General features: G+C 47.3%; 1 protein-coding gene across 3 annotated transcripts; it reads right to left on the reverse strand.

Moving 5' to 3' along the window:
- Positions 1-18,138, reverse strand: LOC105498152 (Fc receptor like 6). Of its 3 annotated transcripts, none has more exons than XM_024798071.2 (11): positions 16,756-18,138; positions 14,764-14,804; positions 10,230-10,250; positions 8,391-8,657; positions 7,591-7,875; positions 7,154-7,435; positions 6,620-6,745; positions 3,524-3,589; positions 2,813-2,884; positions 1,646-1,677; positions 1-1,564 (listed from the first exon to the last, which is right to left on the reverse strand). In XM_024798071.2, exons 1-11 carry the CDS (start codon positions 16,773-16,775, stop codon positions 1,523-1,525), a joined length of 1,254 nt encoding a protein of 417 aa, XP_024653839.2. In that variant the 5' UTR covers positions 16,776-18,138; the 3' UTR covers positions 1-1,522. The 3 variants fall into 3 exon arrangements, with proteins under 3 accessions (XP_024653839.2, XP_011768329.2, XP_011768332.2); XM_011770027.3 differs by having other exon boundaries at positions 1-1,569; XM_011770030.3 differs by lacking the exon at positions 14,764-14,804 and having other exon boundaries at positions 1-1,569.
- Between the last annotated feature and the right edge of the window lie 566 nt (positions 18,139-18,704).

Raw genomic sequence — 18,704 nt, forward strand, 5'->3', positions numbered from 1 at the left:
TTTCTTTTCTTTTTTTTTTTTCATTTTCTTTTTTTGGTATAGCCTATTGCTCCTAGGCTACAAACCTGAATATAGTAGGCAGCTATGATACAACGGTATTTTCATAGTTAACATATCTAAACGCAGAAAAGGTACAGTAAAAATACAATATTAAAGATGAAAAAAAAATATACCTGTATAGGACATTTACTGTGAATGGAGCTTGCAGGGCTGGGGTTGCTCTGGGTGAGTCAGTGAGTGAGTGGTGAGTGAACGTGAAGGCCTAGAACATTACTGTAACTACTGCAGGCTTTATCAACACTGTATGCTTAGACTACACTAAATTCATGAAAGTATTTTCTTCAGGTCGGGCGCAGTGGCTCATGGCTGTAATCCTAGTACTTTGGGAGGCTGAGGTGGGTGGATCACTTGAGGTCAGGGGTTCGAGACCAGCCTGGCCAACATAGCAAAACCCTGTATCTACCAAAAATACAAAAATTAGGAGGGTGTGGTGGTGCATGCCTGTAATCCCAGCTACTCGGGAGGCTGTGGCAGGAGAATCACTTGAACCCAGGAGGCAAAGGTTGCAGTGACCTGAGATGGCACCATTGCAAATAGTAAATACATAAACCAGTAACATAGTTGTTTGTTATCATTATCAAGTATAGTGTACTGTACATAATTGTATGTGCTATATTTCTATATAACTAGCAGCGCTGTAGCTTATTTGTACCAGCATCACCACAAACGTGTGAGAAATGCATTGTATTATGATGTTAAGGCAGCTATGATATCACTAGGCAGTAGGAAGTTTTCAACTCCATTATAATCTTCTGGGACCGCTGTTGTGTATGCAGTCTATCACTGACTGAAATGCTGTTATGTGGCATATAACTATTTCATATATATATATATATAATTTTTTTTCTATTTAAATTTTTTTTTTAAATTTTTAAACTTTTTTTGTTAAAAACGAAGACATAAATAAACACACACATTAACCTAGGTCTACATAGGGTCCGGATCATCAATATTACTGTCTTCCACCACATCATCTTGTCTCACTGGAAGGTCTTCGGGGACAACAACACACATGGAGCTGTCATCTCCTATGATAACAAGGCCTCCTTCTGGATACTTCCTGAAGGATGAGATATATATATATATCGGGGGGAAGTAACATGCTTGTATGGAAATAAAATTTCTGTGGCTTCTGTGTCCAGTGTCACTGACTGACCCTAAGTGTGTGTGTTGGTGGGGGTATCTCCCCTCCCATTCCATTGGTTGGTCTTCTGCTAAGAGGAGAACCCAGGGTTCAGGTGCTCCTGACCAGGACAAGGGCTCAGGGGCTCTGTGATGCTGGGTTTGGGAATTGAAGGAGCCCCAGAAAGAGTCGAGGAGCCTGCTGTCCCCCTGAGGAGCACTGGAGACTGGGGGTGGGCGTGTGTTGATAGGAGAACACCGTCACTAGCAGAGAACTTCCTCACAGTCGCCAAGGGATTCTTGGAGGGTGTTTCTTATATTCACCTCCTTGGATGAAACCTCACTGGGCTGCAGGCATCTCACCTCTGCATAGATGATAGAACTGTCCTGTGGAAGAGTTGGCTTAGGATGAGGAAGCAGATGTAAGACAGAGGGTGAGAAAGGAGCAGGGATCCCAGCTCACCTTTCTCTCCGCGGCAAACTCAGCAGGCCTGGCTGTGGGGAAAGAGTGAGTTCAGGTCAGGTCTCTGTGCTTCACAGCAAGTACATCTCCTTCCCACCCCTCCTGGCTGGTTGTCTTCCTCTAGAGAGCCAGGGAAGCCAGCGGGGGAAATTCCTTTCACTCCTCCTCAATCTGGAATGGGGAGACCTGGGTTCTAGTTCCAGTTGGACTACACACCAGCTGTGTGACCTCAGGTCCTGGGGGAACTGCCCTTCAGTTAAGAGACTCTTTGATTGTTCATTTCCCCTACTGCCATTTATGGGAAGGAGCAGAAACCCTATGCCAATTCAAACCCATTTTTGCAGACTAGGAATTGAACTAGCAGAGCAGATAAGACATTAAAACGACAGCAACAACAAAACTCCCTGTTTTGAACATCCATTACATGTAGACAATTTTTAAGGTTTGTTTCTAGAACCTAGGTTCCATTCCTAACAACTTATAGTAATCCTGCAAAGCAGGCATTGTCTCCCCTTTATAGATTAGGCTCAGAGAGGACACCTGACTTGCCAAGTCCACAGTAAGTAAGTACATAGAGTCAGGTTTCAAACTCAGTTCTGAGGCTCAGAAACCCAAACTCTTCCCATGATGCCACGTGGCCTATTTCTCTGTTAAAGGACCAGCCTTTCCCCCACCTCTGCCACCTGACTCTGATAGCTGTGGCTGGAGCTCATAGTCTTCTTGACTCCATCTTATAGTGAGGGCTGTCCTGCTTAGACTTAGACTCTGGAGCAAAGGAAGATTACATCATTTTTTCTCTCTTTTCTTTGTCCTTCACATTGCTCAGGAAAGGGCAAAAAACTCCCTGCAGTTATCATGGTAACAGTGGTGGAGGAGATGGTGTTGAGAATGGTGAATGTAGTGGTCATGGTGGTGTCTGTGGTGAGCGTGGTAGTGGAGGAGATAGGTGGTGGTGGTCATGGTAGCATTGATGATGGTGTGAAGGTGAAGGTGGTAGTGAAAGAGGAGATGGTGGTGACAATAATGGAGATAAATACAATGGTCTTGGTGATAGTGGTGGTGGTCACAGTAATGATAAAAGTGGTAATGACCGTGGTAGTGATACTTTCATTGTAGGTCCAAAACTTCTGTTCATAAAAGTACCACGTTTGGTCTGAGATCACTCACCTTCACTCCTCTTTGAGGTTCTATGCACCACAGAGTAGACAACACCTTCATCTTTCTCTTTCTGGTGATACACTGAAAGAAGGAATGAGGCTTAAATAGGATCCACCTGACTCTACCACCTCATGCCATAAGTGTCCTGAAGACATGGAGAGAAGCCCATCAGGGGCTCTGTTATGGTGATAAAGAGGAGTCAGGCCCCCTTAGCCCTTTTTTTTTTTTTTTTTTTTTTTTTTGCAGCTTCCCTAGCCCTGACACTGTTTAACCCAGAGGTTGACAAACTTTTTCTGTAAAAAAGGTAGTACATATTTTTGGCTTTGTGACCTGTATAATCTCTGTCACAACTATTCAACTCTGTAATATGAAAGCCCTCAAACAAAATAAACAAATGAGCATGTCTGTGTTACAGTAAAACTTTATCTACAAAAACAGGCAGTGTGCTGGGTTTGGCCCATGGGTCATAGGTTTGCCAACCCTTGGTCCAAACCTTCCCTGCCCCGTCTCCTGCAGCCCTGGCTCCCTTCCCACCTCCCTCTCCCACCACCAACTCCATAGCATTCTCTCCTCATGCCCTTTCTAGAAGCTGTTTGTTTTCCTTCCCCAGATGCCTCCAATTCCTGAGACACAGGGCTCAGGAAAGCTCCCTTCTTACTTCCCTTAAGAAGTTCTTCTTGGCCCACATGGGCAGACCACCGTCCTGCTGGAAGTCCTTACCATTGGCATATAGTGGGCACTGCTCTCCACCTGGAGCTGGGGGAGGTATCTGGGATGGAAGGGGCCCTAGGAGATACAAAGGCATGATTCACTGGGTGTCCCTTAGAGGGCAGGTGGGACAGGGGACAGGAAAGCTGTGAACAAGAATGACAGGGAGGCCACTGAAGGTTTGAGGCCAGTTTGATTAGGAGGGCTAATTCACAGGTCTGGACATGGTTGATTTTTCTGGGATGTTTCCTTTGAAAAAATACCCTAGATGGCTCCATGGGAATCATAAACTAGGAGAAGGTAAGGTGAGCAAGAATGGATCACATTTTTGCTCTCCTCCTAGGAGAGGGCCTAGGCTTACCAGTCAAGCTGCTTTTCAGAAGGAAGAAAAGCTAATAACTTTGACCATACACTCTATGCCAGACATGGGGCCAGGCAATCCAAATAAAATATAATCTTCCTAGTAAAGCACCTAACCAGTGACCAGCACATAGTTGGATTTCAAAAACACCTCTCTTCCTAATTCTTTGGTATCTAATATTTTCCACAACCATCTTGCAAAGGTTGATATTTTTATCTCCATTTCATAGATGAGGTGACGAGTGCTGGGAGAGGTGACTTATATAAGGTCACAGTAAGTGGTGGAGACAGAATCTTAACCCAGGTTTGTATGCCTTTTCTCCACTAGCACACTGCCTCTGGAACAGCAGGTGCTTCCAGATCTTTAAAGGTAACTCTTGGGATAGGAATTGGGTCACATGTAGATTTTAGAACACTTGGGTCATGCCTGGTGCCCAAGAAATACTCATTACACTAACAGCTAGAAAGCATCAGAATCAGCGGGTAGGATATGTGGAAATGGCTTCTCCTGTAAAATCAAGAGGGGATTTATGGAGACTTAGACAGATCCCCAGCGATTAAGCATTTTCCAGTGCTCATTTGTCAGGGCTAAGAAATGAGCCTCAGTTTCTGAGTCTCCATTCAATGAAGAGTTCCATGAGTTTGATAGAACTTTATTTTATGGGATGTGTGACAACAGGTAGTAAAAGGAATGCTTTTAAACAAGCACAGCAGAACCTGTACATGCAGGTGAGTGCTACTTTGAAGTGGACCCCTTGCATGACCATATCCTTGTTCCAGTAACACCATCATTGGTCAAATGTTCTAAAAATTGACTTTGGACATTACATCTGTTGACTGTGTTTGGTGGTGGCATATTTCTCTTTGTTAAAGAACAGCTATGATATTTGGAAATGGTTGTGAGTCTCCCAGAGCTGGATTTGGAGAATAAGGCTATTGATCTGGCTGTTTTTCCTGCGTAGCTATGGAATTGGTCCTGAAAGTGACTTTCTGAGCAATATTCTAGAGAATATTTTGTGCGCCTGAGATTCTGACATATTAAGATCACCACCAGCAGTCCTGTTTGCATGAGAGACAGGCTCCTTAGTAAAATGAAGCCTACCTGCTCCAAGGTTGGCAGTGGGTGTGGTGGTGATGGTCTATAACCTCTACATCAAGAGGATGCTCTTTTGTTCTCTGCGAAAGGCATCTTCTTCTTGAGGATCTTTCAATAGTGGCCACTGTTTCACCATCTTGTTTGGGGCTGGGGAGGGAGGCAGTTGTGCTACATTACTCTGCCATTACTCTGCCTTTAATGCTTTGACTCAGAGGTGAGTGGACAGAAACAGAAACACCTGTATTACTGAGGCCAGGCTAGGCCATTTGGAGGAGACTTCATTAGACACAATGACAGTAGAACTCACAGATCTTTGGTTTGTGGTTCCCTATTTCAGCTGTCTCCCCAATAGCTCTGGGTCTCCTCTCCTTTTCCCCCACTAAGAAGGGATACTTAAAGCAACTCTAGCCTGTAGTGAATCCAAACTCAAGACTAGTGAGAAGGGTGGAGATGGGAAGTTGTATGGACAAAGACTATAAATTCAAAAGGGGAGAGGAAGTTGAAGTCTGGTCCAAGCCCTAACTAGGTGCCTGGTGAGGCAGGGTATTGGGACTAGGGCTGGGGAGAGACCCTTTCAGGTACCCTGGTGGATGCAGGAAGGAATGCTTTGAACGTATGACTGGGTGGTCTTCCTTAATTAGCAGGATGGCCTAGCTCCTGGAAAACTCGTCCCAAATTTCTCAACAGAGGGAGCTGCAAGCTTAAATAAGTACATCTGTCTTTGGAGGTCTATGAGAGCAATCACTTTTGTCCCAGACAAGCAGAAAGTAAAAACATTGCCCCTGCAGAGGATGAAGTGGTGTTGAGTTGAACCTCTGTAGGCAGATTTGAAGCCCTAGGAATGAACCAACACCAGATAGCTTTGGCACTGGTAGCCATTCCTTACATGTGGCCTGAGTCGAGCAAAGGTTAGAGTTGGAATAAACGTGTGGCCACCCAAACTAATTGCTTTGAAAGCCAACATTCATTCTTATGATCACGACTGAGACAGGAAGAAGAAGAAAGTCTGGAATATCAAAATAAATAGATAACCTGAAATGTCGTTTATCTGATTGTTTTCCTCTACATCAGAATTTTAACCTACCTTTTTATTTTCAGTGACTTTGATTAGAAGCATTAGAGAATGCACAGAGGAGAAAGGGCAGCCTGGGAACCTGCTGGGGCGATCTGCTTAGATTAGAATGAGAATTTACTGAGCACCCACTATGTGCCAGTCTAAGCAGATCAGAGCTCTGCTTAGCAGAGCTCAATGAGAGAGAAAGGAGGAGGTCTTTTTTTTTTTTTTTTTTTTTTTGGTCATATTCCTAGCCACAGATTGTCTTTCAAATGTAAAGGATACTGACATACATCATGTTTGGCTTGTAATAGTTCCTTGGTTTATGTTCTATTCATGCCTGAGTGTGCAGTTGTGTGTTTGTGTGCATCTCTGGATGACTGTGAGCGTGTGAGCAAGTGCATGTGTGTATACGTCTTGGAAGCATTAACTGTCCTTCCATGTGCCCCTTTGTGTGACACAGGAAGAGAAGTCCCCCCTCCCACGCCACACCCAGGAGAAGAGAGTGGCTGGCCCTGTCAGATTCTGGCTTTCCAAAGGCTGGGCAGGGCCTCGCACAGGGATTCAGCAGCTAAGAAAGCCAAGAAGAGTTACTGACCAGCTTTTCTCCAGGTTCTCAAATAAACCAGAAGTGCAGCAGCAATGACCATCATGCCAAGCAGGCTCGCAGGCAGCCAAGGAACCAGCCAGTTGCTGCTGGTGGGAGTGGACAAGACTTGAGAACCTGGGAACGGGGAGAAGAAGCTGGCCATGAGCACTGAGGATAAAATTCAGAAATGCATTTCAGCCTGGCATGGAAGAGGCAGAATGACTGGTATTAGAGGAAGCATCTAGCCTGTGGGAGCCTCGTAGATGGGCATGAAGGATGGCTCAGGGGATGGCAGCAAGGATGATGGTGACACCATGAGTGACCAGGTGACTGCTCCCCCCATAATGCTCCCCACTCCATGGACTTCAATATTTCTCTGCCAGGCTCAGTGGACAGATGGACCAATTAAGGTCCGTGCTCGGTCATGCAGTGGCTGCCATGGGTCCAGCACTGTGCCAGGCGTGGTGGGAGGTACACAGAGGGTGAGATCTGACCCCCGTCAGCTTGCTGGGGCTCAAAGCTTTGTTGGAGGACAAAACGCACCCTTCAGGGAGAGCTTCTTGGGCTCACTCCTCTCTCTGGAGACACCGTTCTCAGCCTCGCAGGAGTAGTTCCCAGCATCCTGCTCTGACTTCACTGGGAAGAGGAGGGAGGCGTTTCCACCACAGGGAGCTGAGTGGTTCCCCACAATCTTCTCATCAAGGTAGAACAAGTACAGGACTGGAGGGGAGCCCCTCTGGGCCTCACAGAGGAGCTGCACCATGTCCCCCACAGCAGGGTCAGTGGGTCCGTGGTGCAGAGTGAGCACAGGACGGGACACAGGAGCTGGGATGCACGTGGGGTGGGAGGCTCAGCCTGACCACCCAGGACCCTGGCTCCCTCCTCTCCTGGGGACCTTTCCCCAACTCCTTTCCCCCCAGGGGATCCCATTGCCTGATGCCCAGGTCCCTGGGGGTGTCTCCACTCTCTCGCACACTTACCCTGCACTCTGACCTCCAGCTGGGGGCTCTGCTTCTGGACCTGGCCACCCTCGGTGGCCACCTCACACCAGTAAAGCCCAGAGTCTCCCTCCTTGACTCCTGGGATGCAGAGTTCTGGGTGAGGGCCCCTGTCCTGCAAGGTGTGGCTGTCCTTGTAGAAGGAGAAAAGGAGCCTCAAGGCTGACCTCAGGGGATGCAGCTTTGTCTGACATCTCAGGGTCACCAGGCTACCCTCTCGGGGCTCAGGAGAGGGGGCAGCACTCAGCACAGGAGGTGGGAACAGCTCTGGGGAGATGCAGGCCCAGGGCTCAGGAGGGGAGTCCCGGATGATGAAGCCCCAGGAGGCTGAGGCCTGAGCTTCTACTCATCCCGGGCTGCAGCCTGGGGACACCGATGGGAGGCAGTTTGATCCCCAGGACCTGTCCTCTTGTCCTCACCTACAAGCTCTGAAATGACTTCCACACAGCCAGGTCCTTCTGGAATCTTAGAAGTCAGAGGCAGAGGGGCCCTTCGAGGTCCTCTAGTCCACAGAGGGGAAGGGTGAACCTGGACTGGTCCAGGCTCTTCCCAGTGCCCCCGTTCCAGGAATCTCCCCACTCCTTCCCCTGGCTCCATATGTGCCCCATGGTGGGGAGATGGGGGTATTGAGACAACATCTTGGGAAACCTCGGGGCCCCATTCATGGGCCCAGCACGAGGGGCAGCCAGAGACGAGGTCCTGTCCAGAGAGCTACTGGCCTCTAGAGACGGGATCCTTGAGTGGCACCTCCTGCCCCACAAACTCCCAAGCTGGTGACTCACCTTGGACTTGAACCATGGTAGTCTCTGAAGTTGGTGTGAATATCTGTGGAATATACATCACCTGCCCAGTGCAGCTGTACTGGCCACGGCTCTGCACTGTTGCTGCTCCCATGGACAGAGTCGGGTTCTCCTTAGAGTAATGAAGGAATTTTCCATCTCTGTAGAACTTCACCTGAGACAGTGGTGTATTCTTCCACCCCTGACATTGCAGAGTCAGGGCATCTCCTTCAAACACAGGGTTTGGCCAGGCTTGGAGGTACAGCCAGGCTGCGAGACAGAGGAACAGGGCAGCCCTGGAGTTGCAGGTCCCATCGGTCACTTCTCTCTCTCTGTCCCCCAGCCTAAGGCCTCCCTCTGGGGATGGAGGCCCTTGGATGGCACCAGTGCAGTGTCACTGTCTCCAGTCTTTCATGCTGACCAGAGAAGGGCAGGACCTGGACTTCCTTTACTCCTTCTCCTTCCTTTCCTTCTTCTCTCCTTCCTCTTCCCTCTTTCTCTTTATTCCTTTCTCTTCCCCTGCCCTTCTCTCCTCTCCCTGTGTCTTCTCTCTGGCTTTCCTCCCACCCCCACCCTCCTTGTCTTCCTTTATATTGCACTTTCCTGTCTGCCTTGCCAAGCTTGGCTTAATTGCATTCATTCTGTTCATTGTCTTGCCTCATTCCTCCTGATTCAATTCCCTCCAGCCTAGATTGGCTTCTCCTCCTCTGGCTACCTAATGTGACACTTTCTGCAACCTTCACTTCTGTTAATAGCAGCATCTGTGTTCACCAGAAAGCAGTTGGTGGGGAGTGTTGGAGGTGCCACAGCCTGAGCTCTCTCCCTCCTGCCTTCCTCATTGGGCTTCTCCAGGCCCAGCCTCCATCTCTACCTCAGCAGGGCATTTCATCTTCCACCACTCTCATGGAAGGGATTTGTTCTCTCTGTCACTATTCCTAAAATGTATTCTGTGCCCTGATGTGAGCAGGAGAAGAGCTCCCAGGGATCCACTATCACCTGCAGGGCAGCAGCATCATTGCCTGCAGGGCAGGCTGAGCCTGTCCTCAGTCTGTATCTGTCCCCAGGCTGTATCATATCTTTGATAAGCCAGACACCCCCATTCCCAGACAGCCTTCTGAGCCATCCTGATGGCTTGAGACTAATGAAGAGTAACTGTTAGGGAGCCTCAGCATATCCTGCTCTTGTCTAGATCTTGTGGATCCTTAGGACCCACTCTCCTCACCCTGGAAGAAATGATGCTTACCGCATTACTGAATGGCAAGCCTTGCTTCCACTACTGCTTTTCCTAACAGCACTAAGTATTGGTTTGAAGTATCTCCCCCTGGAATCACAGGGTATGTCCTTGGAGGTCAAGATTTCATAGATCAGAATTTTTTCCTGTTTGACAGAAAGCTCCATGGAGGTCAGTGTCACTGAATGGGCTGGAGGGAAGGGGATCTGAGGAAGGAAGGAAGGAAGGCTGATCAGCAGACAAATGTACCTGCTTCTCTGAACATAAAAGGAAGGAAGGGAGTCCCAGTCTTGTTGAGTTGAGAATATAAGAGCTCCAGAACCACATGGAGAGAAGACAGAGGCCATAGCCACTTTTAAGGGTATAGGATAGAGGCCTAGAGCCCCACTGCTGAGGCTTGGGTCACCTTGGGACTACCCTCGGCCTTAGACTAGTGGAGTTCCAGGTTCTTCCTTTTCCTGGGAACTGGCCAAGACACCTGAGGAAGGGGCCTCGTCTGGTGCTGCTCTGCAGATGTTTCTGGGGGATCCCATGGCACTGTCCTGTTCCCATCCAGTAAGTTGTGGCCCATAGACATACTTTGAATTAGAAGAGAAATGGACACAACTTACCAGTTTTCCCAACACAGGGAACTGCAAGATAACAAAGTAACATAATTAGGTTAAGTAGCAAAAAGAGCTTTCTGACAAGGAGGTCTGTCACTTCAGCAATTGGGACTTACACCCATTCAACCAACCACCCAGCCACCAAACCGCCCATCCACCCATCCACCCAACCATCCAACCATCCAACCACATAGCCACTCAACCGCCAAGCAACCCAGCCATCAGCCATCCAACCATCCAACTACACAGCCACCCAACCACCCAGCCACCCAGCCATCCCATCATCCAACAACCCAACCATCCAACTGTTCAACCATCCAACCACCCATCCACCAAACCGCCCATCCACCCATCCACCCAACCATCCAACCATCCAGTCACCCAGCCATCCTATCATCCAACAACCCAATCATCCAACTATTCAACCACCCAACCACCCAGCCACCAAACCACCCATCCACCTATCCACCCAACCATCCAACCATCCAGCCACCCAGCCATCCCATCATCCAACAACCCAACCATCCAACTATTCAACCACCCAACCACCCAGCCACCAAACCACCCATCCACCCAACCATCCAACCATCCAGCCACATAGCCACTCAACCACCAAGCAACCCAGCCATCAGACATCCAACCATCCAACTACACAACCACCCAACCACCCAGCCACCCAGCCATCCCATCATCCAACAACCCAACCATTCAATTATTCAACCACCCAACCAGTCAGCCACTTGACTACTCAATGTTTATGGTGGACCTACTCCCTAGAACTCTTTGCTCTATCTCAGTTCAAATATTGCCTTCTCAAACACGTCTTCCCTGAGACTCCAATCAGAAGAATTTTTCCCAGTCACTAAAACAATGCCCCATTGTATTATCATCAAAGCACTTATCACTATTTGAATTTATCTTATTCATTAAATTGCTTACATGTTATCACCTGTCTGTGTGTCTAGAATGTAAGCTCCACATTAGCAGGGACTCTGCCTATCTTACTCATTGCTATATTTTCTATGCCTAGGACCTGTGCCTGGAACACAGTCTGTGTTCAGTAAGCATCTGCTGAATAAATGCACGAATGCTTTCCTTTGCATCCAGTTGTATGAGGTGGGAAGCAAAAAGTAGAAAACACAGGACTAGACTCTTGCACAAATGTGCCAGAGAACCCACACAGCAAGGGCAGGGCCTGATTCCTGTGGTCCCATCTGTCCACAGAACTCTGGTGAAAAGGGTACAGAAGTGATCAGACTGAGGAGGCCAAGTCCCCTGAAAGAGTAATCATCAAAGGATGTGAGACATTGTCAGGCAGCACAGATGAATAAGAGAACTACAAATAAACTGGATGCATCCCACATCATGCTTGCATCTTGGATGTGCTGCATTCATCCTTTTAAATGAGTGGTGTGAGAATAGGTAACCTGGGAAGAGAGGCCAACTCACAAAATGATGACAGATATGGTTAGGTAGGTTTGAATAACCCAAGTAATGGAAGACTCGAAATTGAAGGTCACAGCTGGATATGAAGCAGTGAAGAATCTTCCGGACTTTGGGGCAAGGTGTGAAACAATGAATGAATGTAGGGCTGAGTGCAGTCAGTCCAGCCAATCCTCATACATTTATTTGTGTCCTTCATTGCTGACACGTCCTAGGTATTTTGCATAACACCAACAAAATGCAAGAATGGCCTTGGGAGGGCTGGGTGAAAACCCTCTAAGAGCAGATGTTTGGCTCTGTCACATGGTGTCATCTTTGTTTTCTACAATACTTTGGACACAGATGGAATCTTTCAGCTCTATTCTCTATTCAGCTCAGGATCAGCTCAGTCATAAGTTCTCAAGAGTGTGCAGAACAATGAGTCTCTTCCTCATCATCCCTCCAGTTCCACCCCAACCCCCATCTATGAGCTTGGTGCAGTGGAAAGCATGCAGGATTTGGAATCAGATGACCTGGACTTGAGTCATGAATGTGACTCTTTCTGTATGACCTTGAACAAGTTGTCTAAATTCCAAGAGCCTTCAATATCTCGTTCTGTCATATCACATAATAGAAATGATAATAGTCATTTTTTTTTTTCTTACAGTGTAGTTGTGAAGGTTATATTGACCCACTGCCTGGGAAAGTGGTTACTACACTAACTGAAAGCAGAAAGGCGGCCTGACCTCAGAGTGATAGAGACCTTACTCTGTAATAATGTCTTCCTTCCCTTCCCCTCCTCACTGGAAAACAATTTTGCAGCTACAAAGTGCTAAACAAGCAGGGTTGAGGCCACTGAAGCCAAAAACAAGACAGAAGGCACCCAGGAAGCATAGATGCACTTAAAATGAGCTCATGCCCCCAAATCCCGATGACTTGCTGCCCATGGTACTGCAAGATCTTGGAGGTGGGATTACAAACTTGCTTTCTGCAATCAAAACAGCAGCCAACTGGGAACATACACAGTGGGTGACACCTGCTCACAGCAGTTTCTGCAATGAGGGCCCAGGGACCTCCATCAGCCATATAGGCCAAAGATGAGGTGACAGTATAATGAGGTGGCCGAGAGCTACTGTCAAACCAAGTTCCATAATAGAGTTCCAAAAAATGAAGGCAGCAGCCCCTGCCAACTCTAGGAGCAGGATAATTTCCTCTTAGAGTTTCTGAGGGATCGGGAGATATTTATCTGGGAAAGATACAACAGAGGAGAGACACAAAATACTTGGTGGGCTAAGCTTAAAAGAAGGGAGCGACTTATTCTGAGTTACTTTATAGGACAGAAATGGAGACTAGAGGGATCAGGGAGGCAGATTTCAGCTCACCATGAAGAACTCTGTCACCACTGAGCTCTACCACTGTGGAACAGGGTGCTGTGCCAAGCCGCAGCAGTCACATTGCTGGGAGCGCTGTGTGGGACCCCATGACACCTCCTATGGACGCTGTGGGAGTATGCAGGGAGCAGGCTCCAGTGGTAGGAGGGAAGTTGGCTAATGTTCAGCTCAGAAGAAAATTAAGCTTAATTTCCCAAACTTTAAGTACATATTTCACGTTCAGCCAGGTCCCAGCATGCTCAATGTCAGGGTTCCTTTCCTGCTGGAGTCCTGACAGCCAATAATAGTAATAGCCACCAATTTATTATGACCATACCCTGCTCTTGAGAGAGGAAATAGCAGCTCTACATGATACATGTTTCTACACACCCAGCCGCAGGGCCTGTGATTTAGGCTGTTTTTCTGGGGTCCCTGAGCATCACATGGGACCAGATGTGCTGGTGCTGGGTTCTCCATTACACTGTGCACCAGTCAGCCCGTCACTGACTCCCTTCCTCTCCTCCTTTGCTGTCTGTCATCCTTGTCCTGGGTTCCAAGCTGGAACACTCTCAGACTGTATCTAGACAACTCCAAGGGCTGTTCCTTTTACAAGGTAGTGCCATTTGCTCCTGTGAGTCTTGTGCCTGGAGTATATCCAGGCACTGCCTCAGTGTGAGCATTAGACCTTTCCATTTGTCCAAATGGCCATTCATAAAACACACAGAGTAACACGCTACGCTGGAGAAGGAACATTGAGTGGAACAGGCATTTTCCTCACAGGGTCAAATTCTCACAAACTCTGTCCAGGAAGAGGTTATATTTAGGAACAGTTTTGCTTTTCCAGTTCAATGAAAACAAACAGCAAACAAGCTATTGGGACCAAGAATTAAAAAGTAGGTCCACTTGGAAACTGTAAAGTGAAACAAAATATATGCACAAATTATTTCTTTTAGGTATAAGGGGGGTGATACTGGCTGAGACTGAGCTGGGTCTGGGGGAGCCCAGTCACCCTCCTCGTGCAATCCTCCACCCTTAGACCAGCTCCCTCAGTTACAAGTAACCTGCATGAGGAGGAATGGAGAGAAGAGAGAGAGGCATGGATCAGATAATGAAGCTGATTCTTCAGACCAGCCCCATGGGTCTGAAACAGCCTCCAACAGAGAGAAGATGTATGTGGAAGAGAGACGGTCAATTTGAAAAGGGCTTTGGTTACTCAGGGCACAGGCCTTTCAACCAGGTGAGAGGTCTGATCATTGTTAAGTGGTTCTAAGAAAATGCTGAGGCTCCATAAAAATATGTCACCCTGTAAAATTCCACCTCCCATTGCTGAGCAAAACGTCTGGGACTGTTATCCCTCATTTCCCTGACTCCTGCCGTGTTGCCCCCAGCGGCCTCTTTCCCTTCTGTAACTTCAATTTCCTTTTGAGACAACTATTATTAGTATTTTAACCTGATATCACAAGGTAGAAATGTCATTGGGAAGTTAGGTGACCTTGTAATGTGATTTTCTGCCTCCCTAATTTATCTCTGACGTATCAAAGGGCTGCCCTGCCAAGGACCCAGGGCAATGGGATAGGAAACACTGAGGAGTTTCTCCTACCCCAGTGCCCATCTCTCCCAAGCATGCCCAGGTACACGCACCTGTCTTGAGCTCCGGCCACAAACCCACTGGAATTGGAAAAGGTGTCTCAGGGATGACTTATGGTCCTTAGTGCTCTAGGAGGGGATGCCCAAGCTGGTTGACTTACCAAAGAGCAGCACAGCCATCCAGAGCAGCATGGGGCCTGTCCTGGCACAGAGGAGGGAACACAGGTCAGAAACAGGCTGGGCGAAGCTGACAGAGAGCAGCCAGGCCTCAGGATCGAAGGTGGGTGAGTGACCTAAGCTGGGTGGTGCTATAGCTTGATAGTTGAAATAGGAAGTGGGAAAGAAACTTACAAAGCTCTAATTGGTATTTCTTCTTTGGCTGAAGAAGTATTACATGAATAAATTTTCTTGAACACTAAACATGAAGGAGTCAGTAAGTCACTAATAAATCCCTGACATTTTCTGTGGCTTCAACAAGCCTATGCCAGGGAACTAGGATGGAACATGGTTACGGGACATATCCACTAGAAAGATCCAGAGACGGCCCGAATTTGCTTGTCCTCAGCATCATTCAGCCTGGGAGGCAGCGCAGCACTGGAAAACTAAGATCACCCACCCCTTGACTCCCAAGCGACCTCCCAGCTTCCGAGGCACTCCTATCTCCAGCGGTAAATGTTTGTGGACGCTGCAGTGAGATGGAGAAGTGGAGCCCTGAGGACAGTTCACAGGATCCTCAGTTCAAGAAGGAATCAAGCATCGATGAGTATGGAGTAGAACACAGATGGAGCTTCGGAATCTGAGGCTTTTAAGACTGTCAGGTATTATTTTGAGAAGAACTCTTCCTTAAAAGACACCATTAAGAAAGGGAATAAACGAGTTGTGGTGTGATGAGATAGTTTAAATACATGCGGCTGACAAAGGGCCCACATAAGAAATATAAGAATTTCTGCAAATCAATAAGAAAAAGACAGACAAATACTAGAAAAATGGGCAAAAATAATTGGATAGGTACTTCACAGAAGCAGATATCCATGTGTCAAATCAACATAGCACAAGGAGCTTGATACCATAAATCACTGGGGGAACGCAAATTTAAACCACAGTAAGATACCACTACACCTTCCGTAAGAATAAGGGAGTGATACCGGCTGAGACTGAGCTGGGTCTGGGGGAGCCCAGTGACCTGCCCCATGCAATCCTCTCCTGAGTATTGGTGAGGATGTGAAGAAACTAGAACTCTTGTACACCACCAGTGGGAATATAAATGGTACAGTCACTAGAAAATGGCTTGGCAGAATCTACCAAAACTAAACACAAGGATCCCTGATGGTTCAGCATTTTCACTCTTGGGTAGATGTTGAACAGAAATGTATACATACAGGCATCAAAAAACATGCACACGAGTGCTCATAGCAGCATCATTTGTAATAGATACAAACTGGAAATTATTCAATGTTCCCTCAACAGAGAAAGAGGTCCCACATTCCCATCTCCTCTGTGGACAGAACATGAGAGTTTGTGGTGAAACACGGAGTCAGGCAAAATACTAGGAAGCATTTTCTTTCCTTCTTTCTTTCTTTCTTTCTTTCTTTCTTTCTTTCTTTCTTTCTTTCTTTCTTTCTTTCTTTCTTTCTTTCTTTCTTTCTTTCTCTCTTTCTCTCTCTCTCTCTCTCTCTCCTTTCTTTCTCTTTCTTTCTCTCTCTCTCTCTCTCTTTCTTTCTCTTTATTATTTAGAAGGAGTCTCGCTCTGTTGCCCAGGCTGGAGTGTAATCTTGGCTCACTGCAACCTCCGCCTCCCGGGTTCAAGTGATTTTCCTTCCTCTGCCTCCCAAGTAGCTGAGATTACAGGCATGAGCCACCACGCCCGGCTAAGCATTTTCTTATGGTAAAGTTATTCCTGGAAATCTTTAAGTGAGAAGTTCTACACATGGAATTTGATGGAATTTGATGTGCTTATTGCTGAGGCCAGGGATGGAGAGAGAATTTTCTAAGTTTTCTTGCCCTAGATTATCTGATTCAGTGGAAGTGGGAAACTAATTTGACACTGCCAGGCCTTTTTTTTTTTTTTTTTTTTTTTTGGTGACTCAGTTGTTTAGGAAAGAGGTAAAAGTAGTGAGGAAGTAAAGTAGGAAGTAAATCTCTTGTCCACTCACCTAAAGATGGCAACATTCATACATTTTCCTCTATCGTTCTCTTTCCAACAGATCTCCTGAGTTGTCTCCAGCTTCGTTCAGCTGCAGGTCCTGTGGTTGTGTGGAGGCCCTGCAGGGCAGCAGCTGGGGCAAGAGAGAGAGGGGATAACCGCAAGTGGTCTAGCTTGCAAACACCTACGGTGGTTTGCACACAGAATGGTTGATGCCTCTGCCCTGGCAACTTCTGCTTTCACCGGGTTCTAGTGGCATGAGAGCGTGAACTGCATCTGACCTTTCACACTTCCCTTGCAGAGCAAGATGCTGTTGCACCTTCAGAGGTATTGGTGAAACCAGCTCTCTGAGCTGAGCTGGCTGCATGTCATTCCCCTGGGGATGAAGGTGACCCTCGGGGAGCAGCAACAGGGCTGCTGCCAGGTTAGGAATCTTTCAGGACTCAGGCTGACCTTGAACTGATAATGGGATGGGTTAGCGGAGATATTAAAACCCATGATACTAACACTAATACTCTAAGGGAATTCAGGGGCTAAAAGGAGGTGGGAGGAAAATAGAGTGTGGATGAGGATCCAGAAGAGGAGCCAGAAGAGGCTCCAGGCCCAGGTGCTCTCATCGCTCAGAGTCAGTTGTCAGGGCGGCATTAGTCAGGGACAATGGCCGTTGGGGAATAGGATAAGTCATTGCAGCTCCCAGAGGCGAGAGGGGAGAGCAGGAGAGCTTGGGGTAGGGGACAGCTCTGCATGGTAGGCCCTGGAGCCCAATATCTGCGATTGAATCCTCATTCTGGATACGAATCTGGTGAGAGACCCTGGGTAAGTTTTTAACCAGTCTGTTCCTCAGGGTCCTTATCTTTAAAGTGGATAAATAATTATACCTGCTTCATAGGGTTGTTATGAAGGTTAAACAAGATTAAAAACATGAGACGCACTCGGACAGCAAGATCTAATAGAACTTTCAGTGATGATGAAATGTTTTCTGGGCTGTCCAGTTTGGTGGCCACGTAGAGCTATTAAGCATTTGAAATAGACTCATGAGATGGAGAAACTGAAGTTTTAATTGTTTTTACTTTAGTTGAAATTTTAAAAAATTTAAACAGCTCCATGTGACAAGTGTCCGCCTCCTTGGATACTGCAGACTTAGACCAATGCCCGCGAGTAGGAAGTGCTCGGTGAAGGTGAGCTATTGTAAGAAGTGTGGGCCAGGAAGCCTTAACTACTAGAGCCTTCCTCTCAACCTTAGTATTTTGAGTGAAGCCCAGAAAGATAAGTACTTTGTGCAAAGGCACTCAGCCAGAAAGTCTGCTGCGATTGGAGTCTCATCCATAGCTGGAACCACAGGCCTATGGAGAAACCTGAGACCATTTCTGAGTTAGGTCTGAAAGACAGAACACATTGGAGAAACATCAAAAGCCTAGAACTTAAGACAGGAGTGGAAATGACCAGGAGTCGGGTGAAGATGGAGCCAGACTGGGCATGAAGCTCTGGGCCTGTCCTACAGAGGGCAGAAAATGCTATGGGGCATCTGGTCACCACCCTCATTTCCTCTCTCCATCCTTACCCCTTCCTTCTGGAAAGCTACTGGAGAGAGCATGGCAGCGCCAGTGGAAAAAAACCTTCTTTTGTGTCAGGTCTGCAGCGACCTCTTGTGGCCATATGAACAACACTTGCCCTAAGGAGGGAATCTTTATTCGTACTATTATTCTCTGTCTATCTATCCATCCATCCATCCATCACCATCCATCCATCCATCCATCACCATCCATCCATCCATCCATCCATCCATCCATCCATCCATCCATCCATCCATCCAGGTATTTGTATTTCTTTTTAGCCCTTGCTGTATGTCTAGTCCACCCCTGCCTCCATGAGTTCAGGAAGTGATGGGCATATACTTGGGTGTAGTTTTCGTGGTTCCTATTTTCCCCCATGTTTCCATTATTCTATTTATCACACTGT

Source organism: Macaca nemestrina, chromosome 1, assembly GCF_043159975.1.
Source record: "Macaca nemestrina isolate mMacNem1 chromosome 1, mMacNem.hap1, whole genome shotgun sequence".
NCBI lineage: Eukaryota > Metazoa > Chordata > Mammalia > Primates > Cercopithecidae > Macaca > Macaca nemestrina.

Bases quoted from the DNA above. Each gene is read 5' to 3' on its own strand.
- LOC105498152 (XM_011770027.3), bottom strand. From the start codon at position 16,775: ATGAATGTTGCCATCTTTAG. The intron at 6,746-7,153 runs GTGCGTTTTGTC...CCCCGTTCCCAG, and splicing joins CAAGAAGCTCTCCCTGAAGG to GTTCTCAAGTCTTGTCCACT. The intron at 2,885-3,523 runs GTAAGGACTTCC...TCCTTCTTTCAG, and splicing joins GTGCCCACTATATGCCAATG to TGTATCACCAGAAAGAGAAA.